General features: G+C 44.7%; 1 protein-coding gene across 2 annotated transcripts in view; it reads left to right on the forward strand.

Annotated features, from left to right (window-relative positions):
- Window positions 1–13,445, forward strand: part of LOC121596691 (zwei Ig domain protein zig-8-like) — a 24,058-nt gene extending 10,613 nt beyond the window's left edge. For both annotated transcript variants that reach the window (XM_041921850.1, XM_041921851.1), the window contains exons 3-9: window positions 2,651–2,725; window positions 3,322–3,557; window positions 3,674–3,790; window positions 5,681–5,774; window positions 7,540–7,667; window positions 10,050–10,218; window positions 10,474–13,445. In XM_041921850.1, coding sequence (XP_041777784.1) covers window positions 2,671–2,725; window positions 3,322–3,557; window positions 3,674–3,790; window positions 5,681–5,774; window positions 7,540–7,667; window positions 10,050–10,218; window positions 10,474–10,586 — 912 coding nt within the window. In that variant the 5' untranslated portion in view covers window positions 2,651–2,670 and the 3' untranslated portion in view covers window positions 10,587–13,445. The remainder of the gene's footprint in view (window positions 1–2,650; window positions 2,726–3,321; window positions 3,558–3,673; window positions 3,791–5,680; window positions 5,775–7,539; window positions 7,668–10,049; window positions 10,219–10,473) is intronic.
- Window positions 13,446–18,706: the final 5,261 nt, after the last annotated feature.

Below are 18,706 nucleotides of genomic sequence, written 5' to 3' on the forward strand. Positions count from 1 at the left end.
AAGCTGTGTACGGTTTCAGTTCCATGTATTCCCATAAAAGCATTCATGATGGTTTCACGTGTGCTGCAGAAACATGATTTTATTAGCAAAATTAACACGAGGTTTTGCTGTTTGATACATCTTTAAAACTAATTTTAGACCTTGTTCGAGCTATATAAACAAGCGCTTCAGTAGTGATCGTTTTTATTCTGGAAGGCTGCATTTAAATTTAACAACGCGAAACAACAAGGGCTTTGAAATATTTTTGTTTTTTTTTCTTCTGGTTTTGGCCTGAATGATACTAGACTTTATTAAAAATGCAGTTGTCGTCATGATCTTATAATGATGATAAGATTTTTATTTATATATTAAATTTAAAAAAAATATTTAAGAAAGAGACAACATAGGTTTGAGACATGCGCGTGTACAGGTGGACATTTGGAATCTATTTAGTGAGTTTACTGTCTTCACGTAGTCTAGGGGGTCACAGCAGGATTCGCTCATTGATGATTGTGATCTAATTGATCACAATTGATGATCTAATTCCAGATACATTAGGTTCAGCTGCTTCGGAAGTAAGTGCTCTGGGGCCGGCTGTTGGTACCAGAGACCCTGGAGCCAGTAGTTGGTATCAATGGAACTAGCTATACGCATGTCGCAGTTGTGTCCTGATCAGTGATGCACCAGATCCATTCGTTGGTTCTTGGCGAGTTACGTAAAGAATGCTAGGGAGAACCATTGTATTCAATGGAGTATAACCCGTTTTTTTTCTTGAAGAAGGTGTGTTGGACATCTTGGGTGTGCGTATGACTCGATGGATTTCGCTGAGGATTTTCTGATGCCACCATTTGTCTGTACTTTTTATTTCTTCATTTCTATCACAGTAATATCATCTTAAAGATACTAATGATAAGATAATTTAGAAGAATTAGCAAATAAAAACAAAGCAAAAAATGGTATATAGTATATGCTTTTAGCTATAAACAACAAAAACAATGCTTACGCAGTGCTCCTCATTTATTTTGAAAGTCAAAAAGATAACTATCAAATTTTCGTGTTTAAAAAAAAAAGTCCAACATTCTTTCAAAACAAAACCTTCACTAATGCTTAACAAGCTCACCACACTAGCACACACAAACACACCGAAACCTATACCATCGAACAGCAAACATTCACCGAAGCGGTACATTCTTTAGCAGCTTTGCAAGCTTGCCAAAACTCGCTTCGCTTTGCACAGCCCGTTTGCCGCCCAGCAAGATGCAGGATATTTTTTTGTTGATGTAACAGTGTGTAAGCTGTCAGGCCGTGTGCTGGCGATTGTTGTTCAGCATTCCGGGCGCAGTTTCACAGCTCCAAAGCTCACCCGGTGCAGTTTTTTTGTGTTCGTTTGTGTATAAGTGTGAGTGTGGTTTTTTGTGCCACCCCGAATGGTAGGAACTGCTACGGTAAGGCGAAAAGCAAGCAACGAAAACACGTGAAAGAAATGCTCTCTTCTACGGCACGGTACGGTTTTGACTGCGGAATCTTTGCAACGCGCACTAAGCCGGGTGAGCGGTGGATTGAGCGATGGCAAATGAAAGCAAAACATCATCAGCACCCCACGAGAAGATTGGGTTGGGGCACAGACAGAGAGAAGCGGAGAGAGCTTTTCGCTCGTTTGTTTGGATGCCACAGTGAAACATCAACGCAAGACGTGGTTTGATAACAAGCAGCGGAAAGTGCTGAAACCCGCCGATGGATGGTTGCTTGTGAGGTATCTGAGGCAAAAGAGAATCATGTTGGGGACTTGGAGGTACAATAACAGCACCCAGAGGTGTGTGTGTGTGTGTGTGTGTATGAGTAGGGTGTCCCAATGCTTCGGTGCGTTCCAATGTCGCAGGTGTAAAACGGCAGGGCGTCTTATAAATATTGCAAACAGTAAGCTTGGCTTCAGCGCGCTTCGAAGGAGAATGGTTTCCCGGCTAAACCTTTCTTCGTGGTGCTTTCCTTCTTGCGAAACCTCAAACTGCTGCTGCTGCTGCTGCTGCTGCTTGCTCTTTAAGTCCCGAGTGTCAATCCCGGGCGCGTGACGAGCGTTTGCGTTCGAAGGGTTCACACCGACCGACCGACCGTCGTTATTTTTATTGTTAGAAATGTGTTCTACCCGCCACGCGAGGCTGGAATTTGTTTGTTTTGCTTGTCGCCTGTCGGCTCACGCTTGACACGGAGCGTTTCGGAAGCGGTTTGGTGGAAAGAAAAATGTGCTCATTTCAACCGTATTTCAGCGGAAATGGCAAGCGATAAATTAGGGAAACAAGCAGACTGTGGAAGACCGTGGAAGATCCGTACCATCTTCCGTTTCCCCCTCCGTCGTCACTGCAAAAAACGATCGTCGCTGTGTTAATGAGTTCCGCACAGGGCCGTTTGCTGAAAGGTTGCAGTTTGGTAGGGTCGGGGTAGAAATAATTCAGCCCACCGTGGGGCCGCTTGTGCCTATCCAACTCCGCCCTGCCGAGAAACGACAGCTTTATTTCTGTCTTCTTATGGTTTTGTTTTTGGGGCACGCTTTGTAAGACGCGAGCGGTTGTGTTGGTGGTCGCGGTTTGGCGTTGTTTGTTTGCACTTTAGAATTTGCATTAGCAGAAGCTCGTTACTGCTTTACTGAATGGATGTTATTTACGTTTCGTTACAGAATATGGATCGGGGTTACACATGGGAACTATGAAGCAAATAGCGGTTGTGATGATTCTCCTCAACATCAGCTACGGTAAGTGAATTGTGAAGTCTGATTTTTATTTGATTTTGAATCAAGCTGTGGAATAAATGAAGATTCTTCTTTCGCGGGTGTTTTATCCGCCGAAAAGTATGAAATTTTAGAATTTGTTTTTTGTTTTGTTTTGCTAATAATGGTTTGAATGTGTTGAAATTAGCTAAAGATTTCTCGAAACAAGATACAAAATATGATAAAATCGACATAAGTTTAGCATGGCCGTGTGAAAGTCAAATTTAGTCAAAAAAAGCTTCTCAAAACGCCTTTTGTTATGCAACCCGCAGCACATAATATCTTTCTTTAACTCCGGAATAGCTATAAACACGTGTTGTATGTAGCACGTTGCTTTAATGTGCAAGATTTCCAGTGAAGCGAACGTGTAACCAATCAAAACGTCTGGCAAGCATTACAACATCTTAACAAAAGCTCCATTCCCGCGTCCCTCTGCGAGCAATGCACAACAAATCAATCTGCCAATCAGCGTCGAAGCACTGGGCAGCAGTAATCCGCTGTCGGCAGCTGGCCCCCGTAACGAAGCTGGCACCGCAAAAGCTGCGCTAAATCCCTACTTTGCTGCCCTCTTTCTGCTGCAGGTCAGTTCTCACGCTCCCAGTCGGTCGACATCGACGAGCCGCACACGTACACACCACCGAGGCACTACTTCCAGACGTCCTCCTTCGACGAGGCCGACCAGGACGACGACGACGCGGCAAAGAATCCGCTCGACCGGGGGCCCTACTTCGACATCTCGGCTTCGCGCAACGTCACCGCGCTCGTCGGCAACACGGCCTATCTCAACTGTCGCGTGCGCAACCTCGGCAACCGCACGGTAGGTGGGATGGGTGGGGAGTGGGAGAGCAGCGGAAGAAAAAACCCTCAGTGTCAGCGAAGAACAGTTGATTTAATTAAGCCGCTTTTTCGTGCCGTTCCCTGTGCTCCTTGTAGGTGTCCTGGATACGGCATCGGGATCTGCATCTGCTGACGGTCGGCAAGGCAACGTACACCTCGGACCAGCGCTACCAGAGCGTGCACAATCCCCAGCTGGACGACTGGTCGCTGAAGGTAAGCGATTGCTGGTACAGCACAGCGAGAGGAGTAAAGATTTGGTAGCTTTCGGCGACACAGGGCCCTCCCCAGAGTGTGTGTTCCGGTCCGTACAGCCCCCCAACGCTCATTACTATTCATGATAATGAGCTAGATGTAAGTTATTTGACGGCATAAAAGCAGTCCCCGGCGCCAATATGCCGCATCAAATTATGGTTCCCACCGTGGCCATAAAAAGACGGTCGTGTGCCGCCTCCCGGATGTGCTGGAGTAAGCCAAAGGTCGTCGGGACCACGTTCGGTTAAGATTTTCATTAAGTCTTCCCGCCTCGCCCCGCGGTCGGTAATCTGGCCGATTATGGGGTGTGGTCGTGGGGTCGCTAGTTGTGTTTCGGGGTGTTCAGGCAGGATTTTTGGGTAACGCCCGACGGTCTCAAATCCGATCAGTGGATGGATTAGGAGCGTGTTACATGACATTTGGTCATTCAATGGGGTGGTAATGTGGTTAATGCCCGCTCGTTTCGAGGTTTTCGCACCCTCTTCGGGGGGAGTAAATTCGTGCACTTTAATAGAGCAATCTTTATTAACGGTCCATAATCGAACTTTTGGCAGTGTCAGCCGCATCTTGGAACGGAATAGGCAGAAATTAGAACGTATTCTAATGGCTTGCTACGGGTATTAATGTTATTGATTAATTTCTGGGTTCAATATTTGTTATTACTATTATCATTTTATACGATTTTATAGAGCATGAACAACATCCAATTCGGTTGATAAGACAATTAAGCGTGTTTTATCGCGCAGATTGCATACATTTAGGATATTTTTGTTTTATGCTGCATACATGTAGGCGTATTTGTTTCCTTCAACTGAATCACAGATTATTTAAACCCATTCCATGCGGCTTGAAACTTGTATAGAAGAATAAAATCAACATTTTTCCTCCCCGTTTAAAAAAACATCTCACTCAAAGTAGTCGAAAATCAGATAACATTGAATAAAAAATGTTTTTACTCGCCAAAAACAATCACATCCAACTGGTTAGATTCCTTTTGCGTGTTGTTGTGCACACGCGGTACCGGTGTACCCTGAACATATCTGGGCGTATTCATCCGTATGGGTGTATTGGATTGTGTGCTTTGTAAAAGCCGTGCCTGCGCCTACAGATATACCGGCCCGGCACAAGCGCTGATCTCTTTTCGCACGTGTAGCTTCTCAAGAACAGCAAAGAGGATAAAGTTTCTCAAACACACACACACAGGCACACTTTTGAGTAAACCATACAAAAACCCAGCAACTCAATTATCCGTCCAGCATTACCCTTCCGTCACAACGAAAAAACCGCTACACAAGCCGTTTGGGGTTTTGGAGGATTTGAAGCAAAGGCTGGTGGGGAGAGTGAAGACCACCCCCAAACCAAAGAAGGTAAAAAAGCGGCCAACTTCCAACTTTGAAAAAACCCACAACCGAACTTCCAATCCGATGAAATCCGATCGTATCGTATCATGTTTCTCGCCGCCCCAGTCTTTTCTCCCCAAAACACGCAATCTTGATGGCTTATCGTGGGCGATTGGGCTCGTTTCTCGGTGGAGGAGGAGGGTGAGTCCCTGTGGTATACCCCGCCGGATGCGGATAGCAACTCCCTCCCCTTGTTGGCTGCCATCCATGGGACCCAGTGTTGGTGAAGCGAGCGTGAACGGTGTTCTGTTTTCGACCGAATGCGTCAATTTTGCGGAGGAGCGTTTCCCGCTTAGTTTGGTTGAATGTTGTTGCTGTGGCGCTTTCTTCAAAAATCACATACACATTGTGACAGAGTGTTTTTTGTTGTTGTTCATGAACTTTTTTCTCTCTCTTTCTCTCTCTCTCTCTCTCTCTCTCTTTCTCTCTTTCTTTTTCCAACTACAAACAGGTCCTGTACCCGCAGCAGCGAGACTCCGGTGTGTACGAGTGTCAAATCTCGACGACACCGCCGGTCGGCTACTCCATGATGCTGTCGGTTGTCGGTAAGTTGTTTATTGGTTTGCCGGACGAGGTTCCCCCGGCGGATCCGATCCGGCGTGGCAGTGTATCGACATCGATATTTTCCCTTCCCCCCAGGGGGGAGGAGGGAGGGAGGTTGGTGATGAATACTTTCTGGTCGCATTTCCCGAGGTCCTACGCTCCGAAACTGCAGTATAACATGGTGTGCTCGATGGGGGGTTGAAAGGGGGAGCTTTGTTTGCCATCGAGTGGCACGGGATGGGGTATCCATTTATATTGCAGAACGAGGGGAAACGAGGAAACGTGAAATCGAGAACCAATTTCACACGAGCATTTGTTGATTAGATTTTTTTCGCTTTCTCTCTCTCGCTCCATTTCGCTGTCTGGGGAGGGATGTATTTTTGTAGACGCCAAGAAGTGTGATGCTTTCCTGGAACCATCAGAAATGGGGAGTCTAACAAGCAATCAGGGGGAAAACCACACACACACATTTTGTTGCCAACGCAAGGTTCGTCGCCTGCTTAGATGGATGTTTTTGTTGTTGTTGTTGTTGTTGTTGTTATATCTTAACACGCAAAACCGTCCCACCAAGATTGACAGACTAATTATATCGCTTACGCTGGTGCTTTTTGGAACGTACTCACGTGTCCTGCCAAGATGCCGCGGTACCTTATCGGTGCCGTTTATCCAGCAATTAAACGTTCATTAAATTCCGACATCTTTACGGCGAAGAAGTTTCTCCCAGCACCGATCGAAACCATGTTCGCGCTGCCCTCTGGAACCGTCCCAAAGCCCAAATCATACGCGGCGAGAAACCAACCGTTTAGTGGCTTAATAAAAAGCGATAAGCGATTTCCCGGTGGAAATCATAGACCATTATCATCCATCATGTGCGCATCGGTGGCTGGCAGGGAGTACGCCAAGGTCCCGCCTGGGACCAAAGTAATGTGCCGCGCGACTGCTGATGTGGAATTTCATTACGCGAGCGTATTCCCAGGCGCATCCCAGGCGGACGCGTGTACACGCACCCCCACGTTCACCCACAGCCGCGCTGCGAGAAAGCACCGTTGTTGTGTGCGTCAACAGTTTTGAATTCCTGCTCGCCGGGCCCGTTTTCCCGGAAAGCGTGCCAAACAGTACACCGGGATGCACGCTAGGTCGGGTGGCTGTGCTGTGGGGATATAGGCACGCCTCTGCATGGCTGGCTGGCGCATAAATTATCTCATCGGATCGGGGCCGGCTAAGCGGAATGGAGCAGAGGGGGAACAGGTCGGCAAGATTTACTCGCCTTTACATTCTGCTGGCTGGACGCTATCGAAAGGTGGCACCATTATTACCGTACTGGGACATCTCCTGCTCTAGCCGGGCTAGCCATCTTGCCATCATTCCTGGAGCGGGAAATCTGCATCGTTCAGCTAATAAAGCTTTCGCACACACATGAACACACACACAAATGGGGGACGTCTTGAGAAATTAATAAACACCTCTCAGCTGGATGTAATCTATAGCTTCCTGCTTCGGCTTCGAGGCACCGGCCAGCCATTTTGCAGCTCCCTGTGTGATTGATAAATTATGCACTTAGAGCAAACATTGCTCCGCATCGGGGTAGGGCTGCACGGGCACGGTTTGAGGTGGAAAATAATTAGCAGCAAAGCGTTTCGTAATGAAGTGGCCCGTCGACCCGATCGTTTAGCTTAAGCGTGCGGCCTTCCCCCGAAATGTTTTGAGTTGCGCATGGAGTTTAAATTGTATCTCGCTTTCTGTGTTGGTGTGTTTCGAATTTTGCAGAACCCATAACGACCATTATCGGCGGACCAGATCTTTACATCGATACCGGGTCGACCGTGAACCTAACCTGCATTGTGAGACATCTTCCGGAACCACCGCCACTGATACAGTGGACCCACAATGAGCAGGTAAGTGCAGCAGCTGGTGGCGTTTGCTGGGAAATGATTTTGTAGGCATTAATTAAATTAAACTAATTGAATAAATTAAAGCACAGTTCAACTGAACTTACTTGCATTGATGTTTACAAAGTTATCTTAAATTCATGACAGTTTAATTAAGCCAATGTTTAGTTGTTCCTATAGCTGGGCAAACTGAAGACATGATCTTGTACAAATAGTCGATTTACATATAATTTTACCATCTTTACTTTAAGTTATCACTATCACAAGCTGGAGAAGAACACACCAACTCTTCGCGTTACCTTTTAAAATGATACGGTTCTTCACAAAATGATAGGAAAAGCAAAACAAAAAAGGAAACAAAACCTCACGAAGCTACACTTTTTTCCCTCTACTCCATGAAACATTTTACCCATAAAGTGCAAACTCGATTTAATGCGTTCCCATCGTTAGCATAATTTGCACCAATTTGCTGAGTTAATGTTGGTTTCTGTTTCCGTTGTGTGTGTGTTTTTTTTCGCTCACGCGCACATTTCTGTTCAGCCCCAAGAGTGCAGTTTCATGTTCTCCGCTACGAACGGCCAAACGATACTTTGTTACGCAGAGAGAGGAGCAGGCATGCGATTGGGTGTGATCAATGTTTGCTTTTAAGGCTGACTAAATGAAGCAATTTACGCGCGTTCGGTTCGGGTCCGCTGCACGGGGCTACAGTTTCAGGTGCTGCAACAACTCACACACACATACATGGACAGACACGCATACACACTTCCTCCAGTGGGCGAGTCAGCGACTGGCGATGCGATGGAATGGTTAATTATTCGACAGCGCCAATTGGGGTAGTTGCGAGCGAGCAACGAGCCCGATCGTTTATGTGTTTAGTTTTAAAATGCTGTTTAAAAACCTGTTTGCTTATTGGCAAGGGCCGAGTGCTTAATAACGCACCATTTGCGGCGAGCTGTTGCCAATTATACGGTATGGATTAGAAGCAAGCGGAGCGTTAATTGATTCGATTTGTGCTGAAATTGTGTAGGTTGGTTGTTTGATCGCGTGCTTTGATTGTAGATGTTTATTTAAGCTGCGTGCATCACGAATCGAATGAAAAATTGTTCAATGTTTAGTGGGTTTCGGTTCAGTTGATTAATAATTGAATAAAAGGTAGCTGATATACAGCGTTTTATATGGGCTCTCATAGTTGTGAGACACATTCTTCCCACTGTTTTTTTATGAGAAATGAACTTCATATGTTGGAAATTGCACTCTATGGAACTCTTTTTAGACAGGCACCTTGGAAATTCCTATTGGATTTGTCCAACAAGGGTGCTATAGAGTCCAATTCCCATTACAAGAAGTTTATTTAACTTAAGAAAGGACACTTTCTACTGCTATGAGAACTCCTGGAAAACCCTATAATGATGATTTTGATAAGTTATTCTTAAAAATCAATCGTTTGATGCACGTGTTGCATAAATGAAGGCGATTTGTTTGAAACGCCTGAAAGTATACAAATATTAGCACTTTACGTCGCTTGTGGCAAGCGGTTGGAAAATTGAGTAATACATAAATTAAATTATAGATAAATTTCAATTGAGATTGGGTTTGGCATTATTTTTGTTAACATTTACATTAACGAAAGGCATCCTAGTTTTTATTTTACACGGGGAAATAATATTTTAGCTAGAATAAAAGAATCAGAAATCATCCATTGAATCTTACTCAACGCAACAGGGATCACATCAATCTTCTTCTACAAAGCAACACCTACTCCGAGTCAAATTGTCAGAATTTTTGTACTTTCTAGATAGCACTCCACCTCAACGGAGGTCAGCCATTAGATCCGAGCTGAATTTATGATCACGTTCAGTAGCTCAGAACCATCGATCATATGATAAACCCTCCCCGCAAATGTGTCTTGCAAAATATCAAAGCCTTGTGTGTTCTATTTCTGGAACAGCCTGAATGGAACAGACACACTTCCGCTGGTGTTATATGTTTTACCATGCCGCTCAAAATAGAACAAACGAATTCGAATTGTTCCGGTGACTTTATGGCTGCCGGGTATCGGAGGATATCTGTCTGATGACGCAGAAGCCATGATGATTTCAAGGTTGACTAGAGGTGAGACTCTTTTTTCGTTCATTTGCCTTAGCTGACATTGTACACTTTGCAACTCCCACGTTGCAAACACCATTCTTCGGTGCCACATTTGTTTGTGCCTTTTAACAGCGGAAATGTATGAATATTTCTATTTTAAGGGCACAATTTTAGCAGAAGCCGGAAAAGAGTTTGCTCCCTCGGCTTTGGGTTTCACTTTCCTGTTTGGCTGTTAGGCGCTCATTCGCTTGCAAACGGGCCCGCTTTGCACTAACCTTATCCTTCACTCGATCATTACAGGAAATCAACTACGATTCGCCACGTGGCGGTGTGTCGGTGATCACGGAAAAGGGCGACATAACGACCTCCTATCTGCTGATCCAGCGGGCGCGCAGCACCGACTCGGGCAAGTACACGTGCCTGCCCTCGACCGCCAACCCGATGACGGTGCACGTCCATGTGCTTAATGGTAAGTGGCAATTTGCCTAGCGGTGGCTGCCCCGACCCGTTCCTTAGCTCCACCATGCTGTGGCAGGGTGGAAGATTAGGTAACGCTTCCTTCGCAAGCCGTCTAGATTTACTTGATTGAAATTACTATCTTTGCATTTGCCGCGCAGCGCTGCGCAGCTGCAAATCGTTTCGCTCAATGTGTCTTTCTTGTTTTTCTTCACCATTCGATTGGTCGGTGGTCTGTTTGTTCAACGTTTCAACCATTTTGCTGCAGGCGAGCATCCGGCCGCGATACAGGGCGGCAAAGGATTGGGGAGCAGTGCCGTGGTCGTTACGTTCGCGCTGCTGGTGCTGCTGGCGACGGTGCGGGCATTCCCAGTGCGATAAGATTCGTCCCGCAGCAATTCATTTGCATGTCAATCGATGTCATTTTCCCCAACGGAGGTAAGGATAGAGAGAGAGAGAGAGTGAGAGAATGCAAACGAAAGGGAAGAGAGTGAGAGTGAGCTAGATAGAGAGGTTTATTTATGCACCGATGGGTTCTAACGACGGTTACTGCAATTCGATAGTGGAAATTTGTTAAGTTTATTTCACAGAAGAGTGTTCGTGCGTGACAGCGTTCGTTTCAAATGTGTAGATGAATTTAAAGTGGCAAGGGTGTAATTGTGTGTGTCGATACGTTTATAATCTCAATGTGTTGTACAAAGTTTTTAAAGGAGCTCTCTTGAAAAAATCCACAATACAATTTGAAATTTGAATTTGAAACGTAAGCTCAACGAGGCTAGAGCTTACGTTAACTTGTAAATGGTACGCCTAAATGTATGCAAACATGATCTCATTGTCTTTATAAGAATGGGTTTCTAGTTGCAAACTTTCAAAACAATTTCATTGAATGTGTTTACTATAAATTGTGCAGTAATTACAGAAAAGATTAACAAAATGATTTAAAACGAGGCTCGGAATTAAGTTTAAAATAACAATAAAAGCTTTAACTGCGTATAGGTTCAAACTCTCTCCAACCAAAACTTTTACCGAAATGAATAAATAAACTATATTTGTTGTGTTATGTTATCTTGGACGCGAATGATACCATTTATGGTAGAATATGTACTAATGTTAAATTGTAAAGGTAATAATATTGACATTCTGTTCGAGATTGAAATTGTAGAGTAATGTAGCTAACTAATAGTGTACATATTAAATTTTCCCATTAAATTGCTTCCAAATATAAGTTTTACACGAGAAGAGGAAACATACAGAAGGAACCGGTAAGCAGTAAAGAGCGAAAGGGTAACCTTAATCTACAAATAATGGCATTTTCTCCCCGCTTCACGTTTTTGATTTATTCTGCAAACCTGCACAATGTTGCCGTTTGACATTACTTTGCAAACCGATTACCAAACGCACGGCGTCGTGTTCATGTGTGCCGGTGTATGTTTACGCAACGATTGCGGGAAATTACATAAACCGCCCTCCTTAGCCGCTTGGTTTGGCGCACGCACGTGTACACAGCGCCCATACCAGCACCACCGTTTGTGTGTTTGGCATGCGAATCTGTAAATACACATATTCATCATGCTGCAAACTACTACATGTGCTGTGCTGATTCACATACTTGCCCCCCCCCCCCTTCCACTCACTCAACTCCCACCCCAACTCGTGGCAGAAGAGCAAGACAGATGAGGTCCGTTCATCTTTGACAGTGCAAGAGGGCCACGCGAAGGGCCCACACTGGCAAGCCGAGCCAAGCCAGGTTGTGGCAAGTGGGCACCGGTGCTTTTCGGGCCAACTGGGTTTTTGCAAACCTTTGTTCCGTGTCAAGGTTATTTTTTTGTTACTTTTCGCTCGGCCCCACCTGCCTTTTCTCTCTCTCACTCACTCTGGCTCACACACACACACGCGCACGGTGGAATCCTTTTGTTGCGATGGGAGGTTTGAATAAAATAAAATAATACATCAACGAGCGTGTTTCGGCAAACAAGGACATAAAGGACGATCGATGTGCGCCTCTCAAGCCGGGTAGAGCCTGAGCCTTCCTCCAGACCTTCCTGGGCTGATAAAAACAAATCTCGTGAAGATAAATTATTCCAAAATGAATGTTGCGTACTTTGTGCGGCGAAGGTATTTGGCTGTTGTGAGTGTTTTTTTCCTTTTCTTTGCTTTCCTTTGTTGTTGTTCTGGCCTTCGCTTTGTCCACCGCACTGGATGGACTGGGCGGGTTTTTGGTCGTTTTGTTGTTTTGAGATGTGCTTTTGTACCTTTTTTGTTGTTGTTGGTGGTGCTGCCGCCGGTAAGCTGCAGAGTAGTAAGCTGACTAAAGATTTTGTAACAGCGATAGAGTTGAGGATGAAAAACTAGACTAGATTTTTCTTGTGTGCAAGTGCGCACCGTATTGAGAGGAGAGAAGCAAGCGCTTTGTTTTATGTTTTAAAATGGGATTTCAAAACTGAAACTCTTCTAATTTCCAAGCAAAGGAAAGGCTCCATTCAGTTGACAACTAAACGTAAGAAGAAATGAACTTGTTTGTCATCCACGCCAAACGACACAATATGATTGAAAAAACACTTGTAAATAGTAAAACATGGCTCTCGATAGGATAAACCAAAAAAAAAAATAATAATAATAATAAAAAATAACACGAAGGATCGAACGCCCATTTCTTAATTTTTAAAACGAAGGTGAATGTAACAAGAGTGTTAAAGTGAGAAACTGAAATTTCTTCATAGAAACAGGTAGCAAGAAAAAAGAAATGAAGGCACACGATTGATGTTCATTTTCTCCTGCTACTCAGTTTTCACGCAAACGGGACCGCCGACGACCGCCCGAGATCGGCCAAAGGCCGAGGACGGTGTGTGTCCATTCGGAATGGGGGCAAACACACACACACACACACCCACACACACTGTTCGTTTAGAATAGAGCAAAGCCACAAATGAAGAACAGGTAACGAATAATAAAAGAATGCATGAAGAGAAAAACAACCATGGAATAATCGTCTCCAGAAGGACGTAGGACGTATATACATATAAAAATAGATATTTTACATTGAATTCATTCCGCAACAAGCAACAGAAAAATGAAGATGAAACAAGAAAAGAAAAAACTCAACAGAAACGAAAACACATTGAAAACTGTAAAAGAAACACTTGAATCCTAATGTACTGTAACGAAAACCCAAAAGAAGCGGGAGCAACCGGGCGATACGGAAAGGAGAATGTGAAAATAAAGAAGAAAATAAACTGCAAATAAATAAAAGGTGTATTCTGTTTTTTTCCCGGACACTTATCACACACAAATAGACCAATCGAATCGAGGCGAGAGAAATGGGAATGAATGGCAATATATGGTAAGTAGGTATCACAACACGTCCATTCGTCAAGCACGACGACGTAGCTGGTGAAATAACAACGCAAAAAAGCACTTCACGTTTCGTTTTGCCGGCTGTGATTTTGTTTCTTAGCTTTGTTCGCAACCCGCCAGTAAAAGCTCTGCTGTGGCACATCGCTTCTTTGTGGGTTTGAGTGAGTTAAAGAAGTACCGGAATCATCCTTCAGCCCGGTACGGATAGCGGTGCTTCTATAGACATTGCTGTTGCCCATCCTCCGTTTCCATTTCTTTCATTCTTTTCACGATGCATTTCAGTTGAAATCGAAACCCACCACTTTTAGCCGGCACTTGCTACTGTAGGACTGTGGGAAGGTTCGTAATCCTTTTGGGGTAGTTTTTTTTTTAGTTTGCTTTTGCCTTTGCTGCGCACCCTTTTGCTTTATGCATTCTTTTCACGCTGGGTACGCTTCCGTCGATGCCGGTGGCTGCGAGGCAGCGCATCGAGTCGCTTTGTAGTGATATTATGTTTCACTGTTGAGATATTTTTCATAAAATGCCGTTCTTCTTTGGCATCTTTTCGGTGTGCTCACTGGCAAGTGGGTGGGTTTGTCAGATAAAGGTAGCACTGCAAAGCAATTACCGGTGCGAGCGATGGGAGAAAGCAGAAGCGCTCAAAGTATACGCATTGTTCGGTTGATTTTACTTTGATGGGCTACATTTGGCGTGAATGTTACCAACCTGCTTTCATGTTTGCGAGTGGCAGAAACTGGTTGTGAAATTTCGGGTGCAAAGAGTGGAACATTTCACAAAGAAATAAGCAGCTCAACGATGTGCAACAGTTTTCTGGCTAGATGAAAAACACTCGTTGTGTTGGAATACAGTTTAAATATTTTTTCCTTTCTTTTCTCTGCCGATCTTTAAAGCCTTTGTGTGTTCGAGTTTTTGTATCACTGCAGTTCCTAGGGGATGGGAGCGATAGATAATCCATGTTTCGCGTGACCTTTTTCCTGGTAATACTTCCCATCGACGACGATAATAAACGCTTAATCCTCTTTTATGCAAGGTAACGGATTAAACGCGTTGGTTGTCCTACGACATTGTGGCAGCATCGAGAAACGGGACACTGATTTTACAACCTTCCTGTTCCAAGGATGATGCCCTTGTTTTCTACTGATTTCAAAGAAAGGAAGAATTAAGTTACAATTTGATGTTTTGTTGCACCACAACGTCTTCCCCAAAACACTGTGCTCCGATCTTCCTCATTCAATTAACCAGTCTACAAGGCTGTGTTAATTGAATATCAAAGAAAAGTGGGAAAACCCTTGGGTCGTTGGGTGCAAAAGCTTCAAATGCTGTAGGTTGCCGTCCTAGGAAAAAGGGTTGATAGCTATTACGGGGGTTTTTTTTTGTTGCTGTACCGATGCTCCTCGAATGCTCGAATGCTGCAAACAAAAAGTGGTAACTTCATCTTTTTCGGGTGGAGGGGCACTAGTTGCCGAAATGCGTTCTTTCGGCTTTTCCGGATGGATGTGGCTAACCAGCAAAAGCCCCGTGTGGTGTTGAAAAGGATTTTTAATTACATTCCCTAATTAACCTTCCAGCTGCGATGGGAGAGCGAGAGGTGTTGCGGATGGATAAATTGTGGCTCGGGCTCAATCAGATGAAAAACCGAAGGGTTTATTTGGGGCAGCGTGCCCGGCCCAAGTTGAATTAAATTTATAACAGTTCGTTTTTTTTTTGTTGTCGTTTGTTTGTTCAGCGGTTGCTTGAACTTGGGCAGCCTTTACGCTATTGGATTAGGCTTGGGCAAACGAGATCGACATTAAAGGCGAGTTGCAAAATACTTTCATGTTTTGTAGGTTATGTTCAAAGTTCGTGTGCGCGAGAAAGTAGATTAGTTTGTAATCTTGTTTAAAAAAAAACAACTGTTCCAAAACCAATTCAATTATCGCTTATTATTCCTAAACAGCAAGACACCAGCTCGCTCGTTCGCTTGTAAAATGGATTGAATTTACGATTTTATGTTGTATCCGAAGACAACAACGCTGCACAAATTGATTGGATGCCGGGTTTGCCCACCGTAGCTACCGTAGCGTTTTGGGACTCGCTGCCCAATCAATTGTGGCGATCGGTACTAAATGACTGTCAGCAGTTGCTGAATGATTCATCAGGTGAATTTCAAAAAACGCCTCAACCAATGCAATGCCATGGGACAGGAGCTGTCAGCAGTGCCGGAGCTGTGTGGAGGCACACAGCCTTCGTGCGATTTCACTATATTTCTCAGTGTCTGTCAGCGTGTGTGAGTGTGTGTGTGAGTGGCTGTTTGCAATCATTTTTCTAGTGAAGCCCCTTGCATTGATTCTGGAGTTTATCGATTTTCTTTCGCAACTCTGTAGCTCTGTAGCGCTGGCGGAAGTAGTGGTGGAACCGTTTGGCAAGCTTTTTTATTTCGCCATGGCACCACTTGCCATGCAAGATTTACGAGCCAGCTTTCTTCGCTTTCCGCTTTCTGAGCTCATCATTTATTGAAGGGGGCTCGTTCGTTCGGCACAGCTCGCTCGATCGGACGCCGTTTAAAAGCATCAAACGGATGAGCCAATCGTGATGTGATTTAATTTCCTTTTCTGCTCCCGTTACCCGCGGGGCTGTGAATAAAATGCCAGCCTGCATAGTGTGGTGTGGTGCGGACAGCTGTTAACATTTGTGGCCGCAGGGTGTAGGTTAAACAGGTGAGTCGTGTTATTGTTAACAAAAAAAAACATTATATTAATGAATTATGTTTCACTTCGTTTTGGATGCTTTTGCGGAATTGAATGCGCTCATGGAGAGGAAAATCGCCTGAAGGTATGCAACCCGAATGACAAATTTGCATTTCTTGACATCCTGATGGACAGGTTTAGCGGAGCGATTAAAAAAAAAACTACAGCAATTCGTCGAAATTTAATCATTTTAAGTTCAAAATCCAATTTGTCAACGAAACTCCTAATGTTGAACGTCTTCTTGAAGCGTTTCCGTACCCAGCATCTGCCAGTGGGTGGCTTTGAAGCGTTTCGAGCGAAAAAGATTTCACCTCGTCTTTTCTCCTCGTCGGACCAGTTGTGCATGATGAGGAGCGAGGGAAAAATAGAAGATACGAACTACGTGCTTTCTACGTTGACTACATTTACATGTGACGGAGCGTGGATGCACTTGAAACATACCGAGCGGTGGATCTGCTCTGAAAGGATTGGTGCCCATCCGTGCAGGAAACATAAAATCATTCGCCAATCACGGGCGGAAGTGATCAATGCAATTTGCTTCTCTGCTGCTCCTCGGTGACTGGTTGCAGCGATTCAAGCAGCGTAGCATCTTATCGAGTCGACATGCAATGGAGTAGCATCAATGTGGACATCTCTTTTTTTTAATAGCCCTCTAGAGGATGCTTTTGTGAAAGGGATGAGAAGGCATGCATCTGGACACTTTTCCTGATTTAATATTAATGCACACAAGTGCTACGAAATGCAATGAGCTACCACAAATATCATAAACCGGTTACTCAACAACCGTTTTATGGGTTTGAATTGGCAAAGAGTGCACTTAAAGAACATTTTGCACTGAAAAAAAAAACAAACTAACTACTTGGAAGCTACACTACAAAACTGGTAACAAGCAGTTAATTGTGTGTGTGCGTTGGTGGTTATGCGGGGTAGAGCAGGTTGGATTTTTTGAACAGTTGCATTCCCGGGTCCCTTCACCTGTGTCCCGGACACAATACAAGGCACTTGTTATGCCCCTCGGGCCATACATAACATTAAACTTGCGCCACAATAAATTGTTAAACCAAACCGGCCGGCCGGGGCTCGGCTGTGTTGAAATTCATTATGAGCGCTTGTACGCCCGAATGCATTTGCATTTGTGCGCTGGATTTATTCATGGCGTTTCGGAGTGTTTAGCTTAGTCAAATAAACTACACCACCAGCAAGCTGAGTGTATGGGTGTGTTCGTTGACAACAGGAAGGTGGAAGCAGAGCGAAGCACAGGCACAAATAAAGAGTGACCCATCCAACCGGTGGCTGCGGTTGTCGTAAAAACCAACAGCCAACTCTAACAAATCATGGCTCGCGGCCAGTTTTAGTGAACCGCAAACTGGCGGGCAAGGTCTGGTGTACTTGAGTGAGTGTGTTTGCGCTGTACATTCTGGCTCATTGGAGAGTGGAGCGATGGCGCTGGTATATGCGAGAGACTTAATTTTATTTTTTGCTCCAAGGTTTTGTTTGACCGGCGCCAGCGAAGAATAAGTCACCTTTGTCCAGCAAACAGGACCGTGCGGAGGCTCGTTTTTGAAACCTTGAAAACTATCCTTTGTGTGATGCGTTTGTTCTCGCCTAGGGTAGACAATTTGCTGCAGAATAGAATGGTTTACAGTAGACAGACAGAGCATCCTTATCGGAGGACATTACTGGGAAGGAATTATTTGAACTAAAAAGACTTTCAAGCGGACACGCTGCTCCAGATGCGGGGAATATTTGCCTCCATTATCGGATAAGTTGGGTGCAGTTGTACGGTGCGCCACGTTGGCCTATTCGAGGCGCAAAGCATCAATCTGCATGCCGGCACACGTTCGGCCAATGTTTAATTGGTGTAAACAGCGCATTCTGCACGGCACGGAACTGGCACGGGGTTACACAATTTATTCCACCGGCGTTTCGTGTTTGAGTAATGATCTATGCTGCGCTTACCCTTGATTAAGGGCATTAACTAGGGGCTGCTTTTTTGTCTGTATGAGTGTGTTGCTTCCCATACTCAAGCACCATCAAGCGATCTTTCTCAGTTTGAGTGGCAAATAGCTAACATTTGCTGGGATGCATTTTGCGATGTATTTTTCCTTCCCCACTTTACTCGCTGTACTGTAGTATGTGCATGCATAGGCAAGTGCGAGCAGTTATATTGTCTGACTGTAGAGCTCTCTTGCCAGCACACACACATAAGCGCTCACGGTGGTCTGTTGTGCTGTCGGTGCTCGGTCATTAATATTAATTGCCCGCATGAAGAGCTGCAGATGCAGCGGCCGACCGCAGCAAACGCTTGAGCGGTGGAGTGCAATTTCTCATGTTGCAAGATGAAGCATGTGCTACTTACCGAAGAATTTACCGTGAGTGGATGGATTTGGCAACAATGAGTTACACACAGTGCGGTGGCTG

Source organism: Anopheles merus, chromosome 3R (genome assembly GCF_017562075.2).
Source record: "Anopheles merus strain MAF chromosome 3R, AmerM5.1, whole genome shotgun sequence".
NCBI lineage: Eukaryota > Metazoa > Arthropoda > Insecta > Diptera > Culicidae > Anopheles > Anopheles merus.